Consider the following 20,181-nt stretch of genomic DNA (forward strand, 5'->3'; position numbering starts at 1 on the left):
ATTACAGTGAAACGTTTTGTCCAGGAAGTTGTCTAAAAGGTATTGAATTTGTTGTTACCTAATTGTTTTTTGGTATGTTTCTACACTACTTTCCTTCTATCTATAGCATATCTTAATATTATTCATTTCCTTTGGCTTTGATGCCTCATGATTGAGTATTGCTCTGTTCACGCTCTCTCTTTCTCTCTTACACTCACACACACACACACACACACACACACACACACACACACACACACACACACACACACACACACACACACACACACACACTCACAGGTTTGGATTTGCTGTTGGGGGTGTGATTTATGAGGATGGATTGGTATCACATATTTGTGTTTGTGTGTGTGTGTGTGTGTGCATGTACGTGTGTGTGTGAATTAACTTTATTTGCCTTCTGGGATAAATAAAGTTTAAACTTGAACAGGTGAGTGGGTCTCACTCACACCTCTAGCCGTGACATCTGGTTAATCATCCAGGTGGGCCAGTGTGTTGACAGAGCTAGCCCCAGAGCAGAGAGCACTGAGCGGGGAGCCGGCCTAGGGTTATGGCTTATGGTTAAGGTCATGTAATCATTCATACACTGTGTTTTTGGAGCAGGTAAGACATTAATCACACTTTCTCACTTCTCTCACCACCCACACAAACCTCTATGCCACAGAGAGGGGGGGAAATGGCTGCCGTCTGTCCGACTATACTTCTTTAAGATCTCCTGTGATCAGGTTTTATGTGTGGTTTGGTTTTATATCTACCCAGGAGGGTCTGCGTTTCACCAGTCAGTCAGGTGAGTCTCAGCGTTGATGTTTATACCTGGGTAGGGTCATTTTGGGTCATTGTACATTTGTTTGTTTACTTCCACATAAAAGCCTAAAGAGATTTGTGAGCTTGCCCTGTTCCTGTCCCGGCTCACTTGTGTGTCAGATGTAGAGAATAGTTATGTGTATGTTATATGGAGCAGTGTTCTCCTAATGGTGGGTTAGGACTCACTGCTGGGTTTAGTTGATTCCTTCTGGGTCGCAGCCTAGGTTGTGATTGATTTTTGATGGGTCTGGCTTGAAACTGGGTCCTGGCTATAAACATTGGTTTTATTATGTGTCACGATAACTCAAAAAGCTTCAGGTACAGTGAGGGAAAAAAGTATTTGATCCCCTGCTGATTTTGTACGTTTGCCCACTGACAAAGAAATGATCAGTCTATAATTTTAATGGTAGGTTTATTTGAACCGTGAGAGACAGAATAACAACAAAAAAATCCAGAAAAACGCATGTCAAAAATGTTATAAATTGATTTGCATTTTAATGAGGGAAATAAGTATTTGACCCCATCTCAATCAGAAAGATTTATGGCTCCCAGGTGTCTTTTATACAGGTAACGAGCTGAGATTAGGAGCACACTCTTAAAGGGAGTGCTTCTAATCTCAGTTTGTTACCTGTATAAAAGACACCTGTCCACAGAAGCAATCAATCAATCAGATTCCAAACTCTCCACCATGGCCAAGACCAAAGAGCTCTCCAAGGATGTCAGGGACAAGATTGTAGACCTACACAAGGCTGGAATGGGCTACAAGACCATCGCCAAGCAGCTTGGTGAGAAGGTGACAACAGTTGGTGCGATTATTCGCAAATGGAAGAAACACAAAATAACTGTCAATCTCCTTCGGCCTGGGGCTCCATGCAAGATTTCACCTCATGGAGTTGCAATGATCATGAGAACGGTGAGGAATCAGCCCAGAACTACACGGGAGGATCTTGTCAATGATCTCAAGGCAGCTGGGACCATAGTCACCAAGAAACAATTGGTAACACACTATGCCGTGAAGGACTGAAATCCTGCAGCGCCCGCAAGGTCCCCCTACTCAAGAAAGCACATATTCAGGGCCGTCTGAAGTTTGCCAATGAACATCTGAATGATTCAGAGGAGAACTGGGTGAAAGTCTTGTGGTCAGATGAGACCAAAATCGAGCTCTTTGGCATCAACTCAACTCGCCGTGTTTGGAGGAGGAGGAATTCTGCCTATGACCCCAAGAACACCATCCCCACTGTCAAACATGGAGGTGGAAACATTACGCTTTGGGGGTGTTTTTCTGCTAAGGGGACAGGACAACTTCACCGCATCAAAGTGATGATGAACGGGGCCATGTACCGTCAAATCTTGGGTGAGAACCTCCTTCCCTCAGCCAGGGCATTGAAAATGGGTCGTGGATGGGTATTCCAGCATGACAATGACCCAAAACACACGGCCAAGGCAACAAAGGAGTGGCTCAAGAAGAAGCACATTAAGGTCCTGGAGTGGCCTAGCCAGTCTCCAGACCTTAATCCCATAGAAAATCTGTGGAGGGAGCTGAAGGTTCGAGTTGCCAAACATCAGCCTTGAAACCTTAATGACTTGGAGAAGATCTGCAAAGAGGAGTGGAACAAAATCCCTCCTGAGATGTGTGCAAACCTGGTGGCCAACTACAAGAAACGTCTGACCTCTGTGATTGCCAACAAGGGTTTTGCCACCAAGTACTAAGTCATGTTTTGCAGAGGGGTCAAATACTTATTTCCCTCATTAAAATGCAAATCAATTTATAACATTTTTGACATGCGTTTTTATGGATTTTTTTTGTTGTTATTCTGTCTCTCACTGTTCAAATAAACCTACCATTAAAATTATAGACCGATCATGTCTTTGTCAGTGGGTAAATGTACAAAATCAGCAGGGGATCAAATACTTTTTTCCCTCACTGTAGGTTATCACTGACCTCATAGTGAGAAAACATCCCTCCCCTCAGAAATAAACATAGGTGGACACATACACACACACACACACACACAACACACACAGTCTTCACACACACACACAGTCTTCACACACACAGTCTTCACACACACACACACACACACACACACACACACAGCTATGTCTTACTATACTTGTGAGGACTTTTTGGGACCACCAATTGATTCCCATTCAAAATCCAAACACAAACCTCAGCCATTCTATAACCATTGCTACATATATTATTTTACCCCAATGAAATTCCACTCATTGCTTTATTATCCATATTTCTTTGTCTGTTGAGCTGTCTGTCTGTTGAGCTGTCTGTCTGTTGAGCTGTCTGTCTGTTGAGCTGTCTGTCTGTTGAGCTGTCTGTCTGTGAGCTGTCTGTCTGTTGAGCTGTCTGTCTGTTGAGCTGTCTGTCTGTTGAGCTGTCTGTCTGTTGAGCTGTCTGTCTGTTGAGCTGTCTGTCTGTGAGCTGTCTGTCTGTTGAGCTGTCTGTCTGTTGAGCTGTCTGTCTGTGAGCTGTCTGTCTGTTGAGCTGTCTGTCTGTGAGCTGTCTGTCTGTGAGCTGTCTGTCTGTTGAGCTGTCTGTCTGTGAGCTGTCTGTCTGTTAAGCTGTCTGTTGAGCTGTCTGTCTGTTGAGCTGTCTGTCTGTGAGCTGTCTGTCTGTTGAGCTGTCTGTCTGTGAGCTGTCTGTCTGTGAGCTGTCTGTCTGTTGAGCTGTCTGTCTGTTGAGCTGTCTGTCTGTTGAGCTGTCTGTCTGTGAGCTGTCTGTCTGTTAAGCTGTCTGTTGAGCTGTCTGTCTGTTGAGCTGTCTGTCTGTTGAGCTGTCTGTCTGTGAGCTGTCTGTCTGTTGAACTGTCTGTCTGTTGAGCTGTCTGTCTGTGAGCTGTCTGTCTGTTGAACTGTCTGTTGAGCTGTCTGTTGAGCTGTGGTCAGACAGACAGACAGACAGACAGACAGACAGACAGACAGACAGACAGACAGACAGACAGACAGACAGACAGACAGACAGACAGAAAGGCCATATCTACAGCTGAGATCTGCTGAGAGGGGTTTTTCTTTTGTATTGACTTTAGACAAACACAAACATCAACTTGTATTAGGTATAGAGGTACATGCAATATAATACTGTGAGTGTTGATGATATACTAACAAAAGGTAGTTAACAAAGGGTATCATTGGAAACAATATCATTCCCATAATTGATAGATTCACATGGATCATTAACCAAACAAAGTTCATAGTGAATTATAGAATCTGAAGGGGCAACTTGTACTTTCCAGAAGACAGAGCGGGCCATAGGTACAGTAGGTCAATGTTGATCATGAATTCCTCCCTGTCTGTGTGTGTACAGGCTGCAGCATGCTCACACCTACTCCGGTTCAGCACCAAGCCAAATAACTTGACTGTCAGTCACACACATTCACACATGAGCATGGAGACACATTGTGGAAAGCATTCTGTGTATCACTGAGAGGAAGAAGCATTCGGAGAATCACAGTGAGTAGGCCTAACCAGCAGGCCTAACCAGCAGATAGTGACAGGGCAGGCACAAGCTCTGCTAGCTGGAGTAGTGCATCAGTACTCTTTTGTTTGTTTGTTAGAGTCTAGTACAGAAGTTGGAAATAGTTGCTGAACACAACTGGAATTAGCTACGGCTGTAATGTGGGGTTGAGAGGGTGCAGGACAGATGAAGCTCTGACGTGTTCCTTCTGCTACTGCTGTAATGTGGGGTTCAGAGAGAGAGAGAGAGAGAGAGAGAGAGAGAGAGAGAGAGAGAGAGAGAGAGAGAGAGAGAGAGAGAGAGAGAGAGAGAGAGAGAGAGAGAGAGAGAGAGAGAGAGAGAGAGAGAGAGAGAGAGAGAGAGAGAGAGAGAGAGAGAGAGAGAGAGAGAGAGAGAGAGAGAGAGAGAGAGAGAGAGAGAGAGAGAGAGAGAGAGAGAGAGAGAGCTAGCTCATCTGTTAAAACGTATGGTGTAATGTACACTCTTAAGAAAAGAACGCGCTAACTAGAACCTAAAAGGGTTCTTCGGCTCTCCCCATAGGAGAACCCTTTGAAGGAAAAACATCAGTTCCAGGTAAAACCCTATTGGGTTCCATGTAGAACCCTTTTCCCCATAGCCCTGTGTCTTTCTATCCATATGCAGCCTGTACACACATGGTATGCTTGTTACAGTAGGTGTTCATAGGTTTTATGTGTGTGTGTGTGTGTGTAAGGGTGTTTGTTTATGAGTCTGTTGTATACTTACAGTATGTCCATATATGAGGGCATTAATCAGAGAGGCAACAAAGAGACCAAATATAACCCTGAAGGAGCTGCAAAGCTCCACAGCGGAGATTGGAGTATCTGTCCATAGGACCACTTTAAGCCGTACACACCACAGAGCTGGGCTTTACGGAAGAGTGGCCAGAAAAAAGCCATTGCTTAAAGAAAAAAATAAGCAAACACGTTGGTGTTCGCCAAAAGGCATGTGGGAAACTCCCCAAACATATGGAAGAAGGTACTCTGGTCAGATGAGACTAAAATTGAGCTTTTTGGCCATCAAGGACAACGCTATGTCTGGCGCAAACCCAACACCTCTCATCACCCTGAGAACACCATCCCCACAGTGAAGCATGGTGGTGGCAGCATCATGCTGTGGGGATGTTTTTCATCGGCAGGGACTGGGGAAACTGGTCAGAATTGAAGGAATGATGAATGGCGCTAAATACAAGGAAAGTCTTGAGGGAAACCTGTTTCAGTCTTCCAGAGATTTGAGACTGGGACGGATGTTCACCTTCCAGCAGGACAATGACCCTAAGCATACTGCTAAAGCAACACTCGAGTGGTTTAAGGGGAAACCTTTAAATGTCTTGAAATGGCTAGTCAAAGCCCAGACCTCAATCCAATTGAGAATCTGTGGTATGACTTAAAGATTGCTGTACACCAGCGGAACCCATCCAACTTGAAGGAGCTGGAGCAGTTTTGTCTTGAAGAATGGGCAAAGATCCCAGTGGCTAGATGTGCCAAGCTTATAGAGACATACCCCAAGAGACTTGCAGATGTAATTGCTGCAAAAGGTGGCTCTACAAAGTATTGACTTTGGGGGGGTGAATAGTTATGCACGCTCAAGTTTTCTGTTTTTTTTTGTCTTATTTCTTGTTTGTTTCACAAATATTTTGCATCTTCAAAGTGGTAGGCATGTTGTGTAAATCAAATGATACAAAAATCAATTTTAATTCCAGGTTGTAAGGCAACAAAATAGGAAAAATGACAAGGGGGTGAATACTTTCGCAAGCCACTGTATAACAATACATTCATGCCAAGCCACTGTATAACAATACATTCATGCCAAGCCACTGTATAACAATACATTCATGCCAAGCCACTGTATAACAATACATTCATGCCAAGCCACTGTATAACAATACATTCATGCCAAGCCACTGTATAACAATACATTCATGCCAAGCCACTGTATAACAATACATTCATGCCAAGCCACTGTATAACAATACATTCATGCCAAGCCACTGTATAACAATACATTCATGCTAATTGTGTTGCTGTACCATGCCATGTGTGTTTCTCTGTGTTATCGTTAGGGTTGCAAAGCTACCCGTAATTTACGAAAGTTATCAGAATCTTCATTAATTTTGGTAATTAACAGAAAATCTATGGCAATTTATACTTTAATAACTTTTTTAAAATGTATTATTCATATACAGTATAGTATTAATTTTGTTTAAATGTGTCCATATTGTCCATTCGTTTCTAGTAGTTAGACCACGTGGTTCAAGAGAAAAAAGCCCAATTAATGAAAAAAGCATCTAATCAACAATGCCTTTATTTTCAATTAACTCTGCAACTCTTCCAACTATTGACTTTTTTTCACAACTGCCACTAGTTTGACGCCAAAACATTGACAGAAAAATACATATTGTCATAGTAAAATAAATAAATATAAAATATATTTCATGCTGAAACCCTCATATTAAACACCAATGGTGTTCACTAAATTGATGGTTTATATTTAGTATTATGTTTTACAGCTTTGTCATTCAATTTTCTATTTTAAAATCATCTGATTCAATTATTTCATATATAAAACTACATAGAGGGCCAGAGATTATTACAGACGCTTGTGATAATCTGAAGTACCCAAAAGGGCCACTAGATGTCTTGTGATAGATACCAAAATTCGGGTAGTTTATTGGTAAACTTTGAACGTTTCCAGTAATATACCCTCCCTTTGCAACCCTAGTTATCATATCCTGTTGCAATGCTCGGGATCTATCAAAATAGGACAATAACTTCTCAATGGATCGCTAACTAACTTAAAGGCTCAAAGTGCTCTCCTTGGGATCCAAACCTGTTGGAACAGCTCGGACATCAATCACTATCTCCTCGTCCATGCCTCGTGAAAAGGACAAAACACCCCTCTTCCTCCACTCCTCCCTCTCTTATCTTGGCATTTAGGAAAGACACATATGAAGGAATTATGGGTATTATGCCGAAATGAGCTTCAGCTTCCAGCTGCGGCATTCATGCATTTAGCAGCAAGTAAACAGAGACATTGGTACCCTCTTTAGTCATAGCTTTAGTGTGAAGAGTTATACACGTGGCTAGTACAGATTATCTTTACTATCACACTTTAGCTTCTCTCTCTCTCTCTCTCTCTCTCTCTCTCTCTCTCTTCGCTCTCTGTGTGTGTTTGTGTGTGTGTGGGTGCATATTAGTAAACCTCTGTATCCTCCTCAGATCTGTTTATGAACAAAGATGTCTACCTTCGCCAACCATTCAACCAATGAGAGCAGCGGGCACAACTGGCGCTGTCACTTCAAGGAGGACATCAAGTACATCCTGCTTCCTGTCAGCTACACTCTGGTCTTCGTGATTGGCCTAGCCCTGAACTTCACGGCCATGTACGTGATTCTGTTCCGTACGAAACGCTGGAAGCCCTCCACGGTGTACATGTTCAACCTGACAGTGTGTGACATCCTCTACATCCTCACCCTACCCTTCCTAATCTACTACTACGCAGACGAGAACGACTGGCCCTTCAGCGAGCCGTTCTGCAAACTCATCCGCTTCCTGTTCTACGCTAACCTCTATGGTTCCATCCTGTTCCTGTGCTGCATCAGCCTGCACCGCTTTCTGGGCGTGTGTTACCCGATGAGGTCACTGAGCTGGGTCAGCGCCAGGAGAGCCCGGTTGGTGTCTGTGGTGGTGTGGGCGTGTGTGTTGATGTGCCAGGCTCCCGTGCTCTACTTCTCACGCATCAGGAACGAGGGGACGGAGAGGGTGTGTTTCGACACCACCAGTCCAGAGTTATTTCATGACTTCCTGGTGTACAGCTTGGTGGTGTCTGTGCTGATGTTTGCCTTCCCCTTCATGGTGGTGATGGTGTGTTATGGACTGATGGTGAGGAAGCTTCTGGAACCCACCTTGGGGGCAGGAGGGATCCAGTCGAGGGGAGCGGGGGGTGGAGCTGCTCATCGCTCCAAACAGAAGTCTGTGAAGATGATCATCATCGTGTTAGCGGCGTTCATGCTGTGTTTCTTACCCTTCCACCTGACCAGAAGCCTGCACTACTCCCTCAAATACCTGGAGCAGATGGACTCCTCCCAGGTACAGTACCACAACCACTGGAATACTACGCTTTTTAAAGGCTCTGCCTGGCTCTCCCTTTCACCCAAGGTGCAGGAGCCTGGCTCCAGGTAGCTTCACCTTTCACCCAAGGTGCAGGAGCCTGGCTCCAGGTAGCTTCACCATTCACCCAAGGTGCAGGAGCCTGGCTCCAGGTAGCTTCACCATTCACCCAAGGTGCAGGAGCCTGGCTCCAGGTAGCTTCACCATTCACCCAAGGTGCAGGAGCCTGGCTCCAGGTAGCTTCACCATTCACCCAAGGTGCAGGAGCCTGGCTCCAGGTAGCTTCACCATTCACCCAAGGTGCAGGAGCCTGGCTCCAGGTAGCTTCACCATTCACCCAAGGTGCAAGAGCCTGGCTCCAGGTAGCTTCACCATTCACCCAAGGTGCAGGAGCCTGGCTCCAGGTAGCTTCACCATTCACCCAAGGTGCAGGAGCCTGGCTCCAGGTAGCTTCACCATTCACCCAAGGTGCAGGAGCCTGGCTCCAGGTAGCTTCACCATTCACCCAAGGTGCAAGAGCCTGGCTCCAGGTAGCTTCACCATTCACCCAAGGTGCAGGAGCCTGGCTCCAGGTAGCTTCACCATTCACCCAAGGTGCAGGAGCCTGGCTCCAGGTAGCTTCACCATTCACCCAAGGTGCAGGAGCCTGGCTCCAGGTAGCTTCACCATTCACCCAAGGTGCAGGAGCCTGGCTCCAGGTAGCTTCACCATTCACCCAAGGTGCAGGAGCCTGGCTCCAGGTAGCTTCACCATTCACCCAAGGTGCAGGAGCCTGGCTCCAGGTAGCTTCACCATTCACCCAAGGTGCAGGAGCCTGGCTCCAGGTAGCTTCACCATTCACCCAAGGTGCAGGAGCCTGGCTCCAGGTAGCTTCACCATTCACCCAAGGTGCAGGAGCCTGGCTCCAGGTAGCTTCACCATTCACCCAAGGTGCAGGAGCCTGGCTCCAGGTAGCTTCACCATTCACCCAAGGTGCAGGAGCCTGGCTCCAGGTAGCTTCACCATTCACCCAAGGTGCAGGAGCCTGGTTCCAGGTAACTCAGGCACTGCTATTATGATTGTTGATATTGTCATTATCCTTGACATTTAAAGGTAATTTCCATATCGAGAGGATATCTGCAGCATTTACCTTGAATGCGATCTCCGCGAACGCGGTAACATTGCCTTTAAAAGGCACATTGTCAACAGCGTTACATGGATTGAATTGCAGCCTTAACCTTTCAATAATTGTTTCTTGTAATTATCCCCAGGTGAGCTGTGAGCTGCTGAAGGCGTCCAGTCTAGCCTATATGGTGACCCGCCCCCTGGCCAGCGCCAACAGCTGTGTGGATCCCATCCTCTACTTCATGGCTGGGCAGGGTTTCCGTAGTAACCTCTCCAACAAAAGTCAGAGCATTGCCAAGGAAACCAGGAAGCGTGACGGCAGCCGCTTCGAAGCAGGTCTGACCGTCAGGAGGGTCAATCTATGTGCTGAATAGCTATGGAACACAGTGTGAACTCCATTGGAATGGATAAAACCCCATTGGACAAACACACTGGATGGATGACTCACTCCTCTAAACTGAATATTACTAGCCCATATTATTAGACTGTTTGAAAGATAATTCATGTAATGTATAGGCCAAACAAAGTGGGCATATTTTATTGAATGTTTTACAATATAAATACCAGATTTCTTACTTGAAAGTGGAATACAATAACTCATTGATTGAGATCTGACTAAAGGCAGGGAGAAATACATTGGTTGATGCTGACAGTGTAGAGAGAATATATTCTGTAGTAACATGTTAGTGATGTTAGTGATATTGTAATCACAATAAACAGTAATTATATATTTAGGAGCCACTGATTGTAGTGTATCTAACAAACATATCTTCAGGATTACATACACCACACACATACTGTAAGTCAGTCTTAAGAGGACCTCCTCTTGAGAGCATTCATAGAAAGCTGTTCAGCCCCAGGCATGACTTGGGCAGGTTCTAGGGTGTGTCAGGAAAGTCATTCATTAACATCCCAAAGACTCACAGATGGAGCTGGATATAATCCAGTCAGAGAGCGTAATAGAAGCAACACAGCCTCACTGCTGGCCGGCACAACTACAAATTAATAAGAAAAAACTCATGCTTAACCCATAAGAGTCTAAACCCTGTCTAAACCGGGGGGGGGGGAGGGTTGGGGGGAGTGGGGGGGGTGCTTAGACAGGGCATGAAATAACAGATTCACTACATGGAACAACAGATAGTCCCCCACAAAAAAATCCAAAGGAAGTTTGTTCTGAAGTGTCTGTCATATATCTGAGAGATATAAGATCAGGAAAAATTTGTTTGTATTTTTTTTTTTTTTTACATGTATTTAAGCCCTTATTTTTGGCACTAGTCTCCATATATACTTCCATAAATCTTTTCAACTTTGGGATGTTACCTTCAGAAGAGTCTTGTGAGGCCTGTGGGCATCCTAGGGCAAAACAACCGACATGTACTGTACGTGTTCGTGAGAGTCTCACCTTTGAGTGTCTAGCCCAAACTGTTTGGACGCTACAGACAGAAGTTGGCAGATCGGCTGTACTGACTTCAAACGAGTCCCAAGATGCTTGTGGGGGTCATAGAGAAAAACGGAGAACACCATCGTGTTTGTGAGAGTCTCATCTTTCCATTTATTTAACACTTAACATCCTGTCAATTTACTGTGCTGATAGTGGATCAGTGTTTGTCAACTTCATCCATGTTTGATCCATTTTTGTCGACGGCCTTTATTTTTTTTTGCAAACTCAGAGTCATTGTAATTTAACAAACATACAGACTCACGCACACACGTTTACCACTGAGTGTTTATAAACACAAAGCACACACAGACGACTCCAAATAAACCGCTCCTTTATTTCAAGAGTAAAAATATCATACAGAAAAATTTAATATCATAATAAATACAATCTACAATGTAGAGAAGATGAGTTGTTTTCCCTTCTTTTCTGCAACACTTCAGTTTATAACATGTCATAATAAAACAGGTCAGATAAAAACATGGAAATGTTCAACCAAGAAAAATTATCAAATCCAGACAATGGTTCTGAACCGCAAAAACAGCAACATACAGAACATAAAATAATAGTTAAAATTGATCATAATCATCATCATTATCCAGCTTTTATAAAATGTAAACTGCAAAACCCAAACTGTGTTTCCACCGTGAAGCAGCTACGTCAGCCACTACTCGAACATCTATTTAAATAACTAAAAAACAGAAGTAAAAACACTTGAAATGCAGCTGAGGGAATGCGATTGAGATGGTCAGTCATGATTTGTTCAAAGTCAAAGTATTCCTATGATAATGTAGTTAGTTCCCTTTGCGAATACAGCTTTTACTCAGATTACCCAGAGATGATAGTGTCTGTCTGCATGCTCTCCTTGGAGGGGTAGGAACGTTTGTGTTTATGTGTTTGCGTGAGTGTAACAATAAGTAACAACACTTGAATGAAAACTCTGAATAATGTGTCTGTAGTGCTTTATCTGTGGGGGCAAAGGAGCTGAGTTGATTATCCTACTAACTTCGCCTATGTTTGTTGCTAGGCAATCGTCACATGGCAGGAAGTGAGGTCACGGTTTGAGATAAGTGCTACATGGTGTAGGATGCCACTGATCAATGGTCACTGTAGCTAGGAGGGTCAACTGATCCTAGATCTGTGACACGCCAGGAGAGAGGAAGTCACAGGACAAAGCACATCTCCCCCAAAATGTCTGGGACTGACTTAAGTGTGTCAAAAGAGGCACTGAAAACTACTGGCAAACCCACATCCTGTCCCTGTCCTTACCCTGACTCTGTCCCTGACTCTGTCCCTGACTCTGTCCCTGACTCTGTCCCTGTCTCTGTCCCTGACTCTGTCCCTGACTCTGTCCCTGACTCTGTCCCTGACTCTGTCCCTGACTCTGTCCCTGACCGACCACCCTCTGTACACATCTAAGAGCTTAAATAAAAACAGGGCAGTTCCCCTGGTCTTTTCACGGCCCTATGTACATATATACAGTCATTTACACCGCGCGTTACTACACATTCAACTGTAATCAGAAGCTACATTGAGCTAAAGTGGAACTGACAGCTTTTTAACTACTACATGAAACAAACAGACAATCATAATATCAGTCAGCAATATCAAATTCCCAGTTTATGCTACAAAACCAACTTTATGAGGTTTTAAAAATAGGTTCTACTTGACTCAACATTCCATGACGTACAGTAAGGCATTGTTGGCAGAATAGATGGATGCAGTTCAATGCATGATTAATATAATTCACCAATACATTTCTTGGTACATTGTTTGCTGCCTCCATTCGGGATGCACCGTTTCAGTTTCAATGACTCAATATTTTGGACAAAAACGGATGAATGTAACTAAGGCTGGGAATGTCAATATAATCAAACTAGCAATGGCAATGATCACAAGTCAATCATAACGTGGCTAATAGGCTAGCGTGTCTATTTATGTAGCAAGCTAAAAAACTAGCTGTTAGGAGGATGTCATGTCATTGGAGGAGTGGGTGACTTTTTCCCCTCATATTGTTTTTCGGTGGCTACACAGCTAGAGATGAAGGTGTCATTTGGTTAGCTAGCAAGAAATGTGAATCGCTTTGCTAGCTACCTATGCTGAACTTGAACGACTATTATCCAGTTAGCATATCTCTTGCGCTCGTTAATTCACTCGGGCTATCTACTCCAATTTCAGAGCACTCTCGTCTGAGTGTGCCAGAGTGCAGAATAACTGATTAATTTATGAACGCACAACACCGGCTAAATATGACCAGTGTCAGTAAACGTGGGCAAAAAAAGTAATCGGTAGTCACGAATGCTCTAGATAACATGTAAACAGCCTAGCTAACCAGCTCTGCTACGGCGAGTAAAATGGTCAGTGAGGTGTTCTCTCATTTGTGTCTGGAAGTAGCTAGCTAGCAAGCTAGCGCACTTTAGCCAGTTAGCTTGGCTGCTTGGTTGGGACAAGCATGCATTGGCAGGCAAGCTGCAGAAGGACGAGCAGGCTACTTACTATTCCCCATCGTTTATCAGTGCAATTTTGACGATCAACTAGCGGAAAAAGTTTGAGGGGGTTTATCTAATGTTCCTTCATTAGATTGTAGCTCATCTTGCTCTGGCTAGCATTAGTTGTTGATCTTGTTGTTGTTGATGTGCATATAGGGAAAGATTGCCTACCTTTTTATGGTTGTTTGATCATTAGGACTGTAATGTTCCCAAATGTAAGAGGACTCCCGTGGTATTGACATATTTGCAGAAATCAATTCAGGTATATTTTGTGGCTTTTGCCAAATGCGTTCTAATGATCTAAAGTCGCGCTGTTGCAGCTGCTTGTAAACACACAGTCCAGTTCAAAGTGAATGATGGCAGGTCTGTGTGGCAAATGGCTTGTTTGCATAAAGGCCTACTGTAGTTCTGATTGGCTATGACGCACTGGTCTGTGTAGACTCCGGTCCTGGACGAGACAGATGTTTTTATTAGGTTTTATTTACTGCAGTGTCTATTAATTGTCCAAACCTCTTTCCCACTCTATATTGTTATAGAATCTTCACAAATGCCTTACTGTACGTAATTATCAAACATTTTAAGAATTTATGAAAACATGAAAATGACCATATCTAAGTGCTCGCTTGTTAGATATATATTTTTTAAGTATCATATTCTTCCTGACGGTGTATATGAACCGATTTCAATAAGATTTAATGTTGCTAAAATGCTGTCAGTTCCACTTTAAATGCCATCTATAAGATCTAAAGAGTAAAACATGTAGTTCATGCTATGTTTGTATATCATTATGTGTCTCTCTCAATGTTGGAGCTCAACCCCTAAGTGTTGCCTAGATAAGACTACATTCAACATTATCAAGAAGGGCTAAAACATCCGCTATATCAGCGTTTCAAATATAAGAAGAGCAAAATCGTCTAAACGGCTAAAACTGTTATAAAAATGATTAAAAGTTTTATCTAGACAAAAAAGGTGAGTTGTTTCCTATAATACTTGTTCTTGTGTGTGTATGTAAGCCTACCCCTGTTCGTGTGTGTGTGTGTGTGTGAGTGTGTGTGTGTGTGTGTGTGTGTATTGCAGTGTCAAGTGCAGACAGTGTTAAGGGCCTCCAACCTGTCCAGATTCTTATGGAAGCACAACCACACAGGTGGGTTAATTAATAGTTTCTTCCTTCTCTCTTCTCCTCCCTGCCTCTAAAGACAGAGGATTATTGCTCAACAATAGGATAAAATACAAGTTGTTTGTGATATAAATATGAGCGTTTCCCTTTGTCTGGCATCCAGGCTAACTTCCCAACAAGCACCCAGGCTAATTTCCCAAATCCCAACGAGGAGGATAATCAACCTCTCTAGTCACCATTTTGGAATCCCATCACATCCATCGCTCAGCGAGGTAGAATTATTTTTACCCAGCAGTCCTCTCTGCGAATGTTTAGCTGTTAACCTGAAAGAGAGAGAGGGAGAGAAAGAGAGAGAGTAGAGAGAGAGAGAGAGAGAGAGAGAGAGAGAGAGAGAGAGAGAGAGAGAGAGAGAGAGAGAGAGAGAGAGAGAGAGAGAGAGAGAGAGAGAGAGAGAGAGAGAGAGAGAGAGAGAGAGAGAGAGAGAGAGAGAGAGAGAGAGAGAGAGAGAGAGAGAGAGAGAGAGAGAGAGAGATTATTAGAATGGTTGACCATTGTCTCACAGGAATGTGACTTACAGGCAGGGCTTGAGAGGTGGGGTGTGTGTGTTCCCAATGTCCCCACCAGGGGTCAGTAGCTTCCTCACTAACTGTCAGCATTGACAAACCGTGAATGGACCCTGATTGTGTCTGTCTCACGTTTAAATGTGCTGAGCTAGACGTGTGTGCTTTTTGTCATTGATGACTAACTAGGGAGGGAGGGTGTGTGTGGTGGAGGGAGTTCTTCCAGGCAATGTGTTACTATTTCATAATTAAGAGGTTACTAGAACATGATCTAACTTCCTCTGTGTGTCACAGGGACTCCTGAGAGAAGTCAACGGCACTCCAAGAATCAGAATGTTCAGTGGAGTGGAGAAAGAAAGAGAGGAGGTGAGAATAAATGAGAGAAACATGAGAGGGAGTGTCAGCAAGAGAGAAAGAAGTAAGCCTCACCTCCTGTGTACCCCTGGCAGCTGATGATGATGATGATGAAGATGATGGTGATGATGATGACTTTTTCCCCCCCAGCAGAGATGTATCCTCCACTGAGTCTGAGTTACTAGACTCTGGTCGGAACGTCGTCTCCATGGAACCAGGCCTCTGCTCTTGAATCTGAGCCACCTGGAACCTGTCAATCAAACAGAAGATTGGCACACGGTGCATGTGTATACATATGTGTGTACAGAATGTTCACACTTATTTACAGTGTGTGTGTGTGTGTGTGTGTGTGTGTGTGTGTGTTTCCATCCTCACCTCCCAACAGACCGGGTTACCTTCCCAGGCATCCTCCACTCTCCGTCAGGGAGTGACTCTGACCCAGGGCTGGGGGTCTGGGAGATCTTAGGGGTGGAGTGGTGTGTATCCATGGGGGGCAGGAGAGGGGTGTTCTGGAGGGGCTGGAGGTCCAGAGGGGGTAACAAGAGGGACTGTGGGGGTTTGAGGGGGCCGAGGGGGGGCAGGAGGATGGGGGGCCATTTCTTCTGGACACAGCGGGAGCAGCAGTGTCGGGGGCCAGACAGACCAGAGATGGTGTGGAGGTGGGACTGGTGGGGACACAGTCTGGGTAAGGAGAGGAACTGAGTCAGAGGAGACAGCACCGGGAACCTGAGAGAGAGAGAGAGAGAGAGAGAGAGAGAGAGAGAGAGAGAGAGAGAGAGAGAGAGAGAGAGAGAGAGAGAGAGAGAGAGAGAGAGAGAGAGAGAGAGAGAGAGAGAGAGAGACAGAGACAGAGACAGAGAGAGAGAGAGAGAGAGAGAGAGAGAGAGAGAGAGAGAGAGAGAGAGAGAGAGAGAGAGAGAGAGAGAGAGAGAGACAGAGAGACAGAGAGAGAGAGAGAGAGAGAGAGAGAGAGAGAGAGAGAGAGAGAGAGAGAGAGAGAGAGAGAGAGAGAGAGAGAGAGAGAGAGAGAGAGAGAGAGAGAGAGAGAGAGAGAACATGTATGAGCAGGTATGCAGGCCCCCACACATACACACAGACAGGGAAATGACCACAGTGCTCCTTACATGCAAAACACACACTTTTACATGGTTTTGGGGTATGCATGTGTTTGTTTGTTTGTGTGTGCATGTGTCTGTGTGTGTAATAGGGTGGGGACAGATAATCTAACTCCATAGCTGGTTGCTGTCCAACTACACCCCCCCCTTTCAGAAACTACACCCAACCCCCCCCAAGCTTACCATTTAAACGCCTAGACAGGGACAGAGCCATCCCTTTATGTTCAAGCGGCCCTCCCATCCCTGCCTTTATGAAACCCCTCAGTGCAGAGCTGCTTATTGTTCCATTGTGTGTGTGTGTGTGTGGGGGGTCCCGTGCTGCTGCTCTGACCCCAATGACCCTCACCGCACCGGATCACAGAAAAGACCCGGCTTTAAGAGCTTTCCAGAACTTGTATATGTGTGTTGGTGAGTGTATATGCATGCGTGTGTGTGTGTGTGTGTGTTTGTGCGCGCGCGTGTGTGTGTGTGTGTGTGTGGTGTGTGTTTGTGCGTGTGTGTGTGTGTGTGTGTGTGTGTGTGTGTGTGTGTGTGTGTGTGTGTGTGTATGTAGAGCTTTGACAGGCAGTGTCACAGACTCACAGTACAGAACAGCAGAACATTTCAGAACATTTGACCAACAGGGACAATCTATAGGGCTTTTCCATTAAGCTGTACATTATACCCTGTGTTGTAACCTGTGCTCTATAACCTGTGCTCTATAACCTGTGCTCCATAACCTGTGCTCTATAACCTGTGCTGTAACCTGTGTTGTGCTGTGATTATTGCACCACTTTATTTCTCGCTCTCTCTTTCCTTCTCTCTCTCTCTCTCTCTCTCTCTCTCTCTCTCTCTCTCTCTCTCTCACTCTCTCTCTCTGTCTCCCCCTCTCTCTCTCTCTCTCTCTCTCACTTTCTCTCTCTGTCTCCCTCTCTCTCTCTCTCTCTCTCTCTCTCTCTCTCTCTCTCCTGTCTCTCTCCTGCCTCTCTCTCTCTCTCTCTCTCTCTCTCTCTCTCTCTCTCTCTCTCTCTCTCTCTCTCTCTCTCTCTCTCATTGCTTCTAATACACCAGATGTATGTCCTTGAACTGATTAATTTAAAATCGCACACAGAAGGAGTTAAGGATAATTTAGTTAACGTGTTAAACTCATTCCATGGAGGGCCAAGTGTCTACGGGTTTTCATTCCTCCCTTTGACTTGATTGATGAATTAAGGTCACTGATTATTAAGGAACTCTCCTCACCTGGTTCTCTAGGTCTTAAAAACCAAAAACCATTAGACATTAGGCCCTCCATGGAATGAGTTTGACACCCCTGATTAATGGCAGCCTGCAGTACCCCGGTTGGCCTTCAACTTGAGTTACTCAATGAGAGGGGGCAGCACTGAGCTAGCCTGCAACGTCACTTCCTGGAGTAGCTCAAACTGTGCATGTCATGTCTTCATGAGACACCATCTTAACCGACGTAATTTGGCTTAGATGCACTACTGAGTCTTCACATAGGGTTTCAAAGGGAGGGTATATTACTGGAAACTTTCAAAGTTTACCACTAAACTACCAGAAGTTTGGTATCTTTCAAGGATTTTATGTAATCTATCACAAGACATCTAGTGGCCCTTTTGGGTACTTCACATCACAGGCGTGTAGTAGTCTCTGGCCCTCTGTGTGGCCTTATCACATGTAAAATATATTAAATAATTAAGTAAGATGATGTGAAAATAGAATGACAAAGCTAAAACATTATACTAAATATAAACCATCAACTTAGTGAACACCATTGGTGTTTAATATGAGGGTTTCAGCATAAAATATCATTTATATTTTTTTACACACTACTTTACTAACGTCAAAATATATTTGTTGCTAATGTTTTGGCGTCCAAACTGGAGGCAAAGTTATTCAAGTATAAATGACCAAAGTTACGATAGATTGCCATAGATTTTCTAGTAATTACCAAAATTACTGAAGATTCCGGTAACTTTGGTAAATGACTGGTAGCTTTGCAACCCTATATAGGAATGAATGGTGTCACGTGACCGATGGCTTCTTTGACCATTCATATATACAGTCATTGCTCTCACCCTTCAGCAGTGCAACTAAGCAGTACACTGTTTAAGGTATGTATGTCGAGGGAAGGGTTCTCACTTGATTGAGGAGGCTTTGCTGATGGCCATCTGTTTACTCTCATACTCCTGCAGAAGCTCCTCCAGGGCAGCAGCATTCTCTACAACACATACAACACTTCAGTAAATACTGCCTTTAATTACTACATAAATAGCTGTACGAGTGACTGCAGACACACACACACACACACACACCAGTTGGGATTCCTTAGGGAAGATCTTATTGACATTGGATTAAATCAAATCAGTGTAATGACCGCACTCACCACAGTTACTCAATCAATAAATAGTGTTAGAGTGCCACAGCAGGGAAATCAACTGGCTATTATCTCATATTAAGGCAGTTAGTGGTTTCAATTAGCAGAGCCGTCTTTCTGTGTTTGCAGATCTGAAGAGATAGGAGTAAGCGATATGCCTTAACCTTGTAATGGGTGTAGGAGAGCTTACACCTATCTTTTCCCCCTTCAGTTCTACAAAGGGGTAAAGGCTAGGGCTCAGGCCTATGACATCAGCAGAATCGTTAACATCATCAGAGACAGTGACATCATCATAAAGGGACTGGTACCTTTCTTCTCTGTGATGAGCCGTACCAGAACACTGATGGTGTCTTCATTAGGGTCGTCTACGATGTAGGGACAACCGTTACCTAGGGGGGGGTATAGGGAGAGACAGATTCAACATTACTGTTAGTATTAGACTACCCAGAGATAATGGCAGGCAATTTTAAAGTAGCCTACCGGAGAACAAAATACGGACTACACTGGGATTAATGTTATAAATAAGGAACAATTCCACAATGATTTTTACCAAAATTACTTTTCAACTCATTGAAGAAAAAGCTATGGAAATCAGACTCTCTCTATGTGAATATGTGATGTGACGAGATGTCATGTGTGTTTGAGTGACCGACGTGACCGAAACGTCAGTGTGATGGTATGTCAGAGAACTTTAGGGCTGTGTACACCAACAGAGCTGATTAAGCTAGCTAAATCTCCCTAGTTCTCAACTATTGTCTGTCTGTCTGTCTGTCTGTCTGTCTGTCTGTCTGTCTGTCTGTCTGTCTCTCTCTCTCTCTCTCTCTCTCTCTCTCTCTCTCTCTCTCAAAGGCTGACGGCCCATGTATGAGAGCAACCAACCGAGAATAGATGCAAGAGGCGAACAGATGGGGGCACTAGAATAGCTCACTCAGCTACACCCTCCATTCAACACTCTGTGTCTGTCTGTCTGTCTGTCTGTCTGTCTGTCTGTCTGTGTTCCACAACAATAGCTTCGTCTCCACAGTGACATTTGGTCTCCGTGGACAACAATATTTCTGCAGCAGCCTGAGTCAGCCTATCTCTGTGAGACTGATTCCACAGCCAGCTAATGCTAGCTAGCGCAGGCTAACACAAATACACTACTCCTCAATGCTTTAGCCCAATGCCGTAGATCTACAAATGCAATCCACAGATATGTATTTTGTATAGCTTGTACAACCCCATGTTCTCAAATTAGTGTTCACCTTGAGT

The 20,181-nt window shown here is 44.4% G+C and overlaps 2 protein-coding genes across 2 annotated transcripts in view; one reads left to right on the top strand and one right to left on the bottom strand.

Annotated features, from left to right (window-relative positions):
* The first annotated feature begins 670 nt into the window (after positions 1 to 670).
* Positions 671 to 10,551, top strand: LOC121568359 (P2Y purinoceptor 2-like). Its single transcript, XM_041878909.1, has 3 exons — positions 671 to 784; positions 7,507 to 8,376; positions 9,648 to 10,551. The coding sequence occupies exons 2-3, from the start codon at positions 7,525 to 7,527 to the stop codon at positions 9,873 to 9,875; spliced, it is 1,080 nt and encodes a 359-aa protein (XP_041734843.1). The 5' UTR covers positions 671 to 784; positions 7,507 to 7,524; the 3' UTR covers positions 9,876 to 10,551.
* A 4,281-nt stretch (positions 10,552 to 14,832) lies between these two features.
* The window catches only part of relt (RELT TNF receptor), a 44,768-nt gene continuing 39,419 nt past the window's right edge, over positions 14,833 to 20,181 (bottom strand). The window contains exons 7-11 of the mRNA XM_041878723.2: positions 19,239 to 19,319; positions 18,696 to 18,774; positions 15,835 to 16,185; positions 15,535 to 15,709; positions 14,833 to 14,868 (exon numbers count right to left, since the gene is read on the bottom strand). Coding sequence (XP_041734657.2) covers positions 14,857 to 14,868; positions 15,535 to 15,709; positions 15,835 to 16,185; positions 18,696 to 18,774; positions 19,239 to 19,319 — 698 coding nt within the window. The 3' untranslated portion in view covers positions 14,833 to 14,856. The remainder of the gene's footprint in view (positions 14,869 to 15,534; positions 15,710 to 15,834; positions 16,186 to 18,695; positions 18,775 to 19,238; positions 19,320 to 20,181) is intronic.

This window comes from Coregonus clupeaformis, chromosome 25 (assembly GCF_020615455.1).
Source record: "Coregonus clupeaformis isolate EN_2021a chromosome 25, ASM2061545v1, whole genome shotgun sequence".
NCBI lineage: Eukaryota > Metazoa > Chordata > Actinopteri > Salmoniformes > Salmonidae > Coregonus > Coregonus clupeaformis.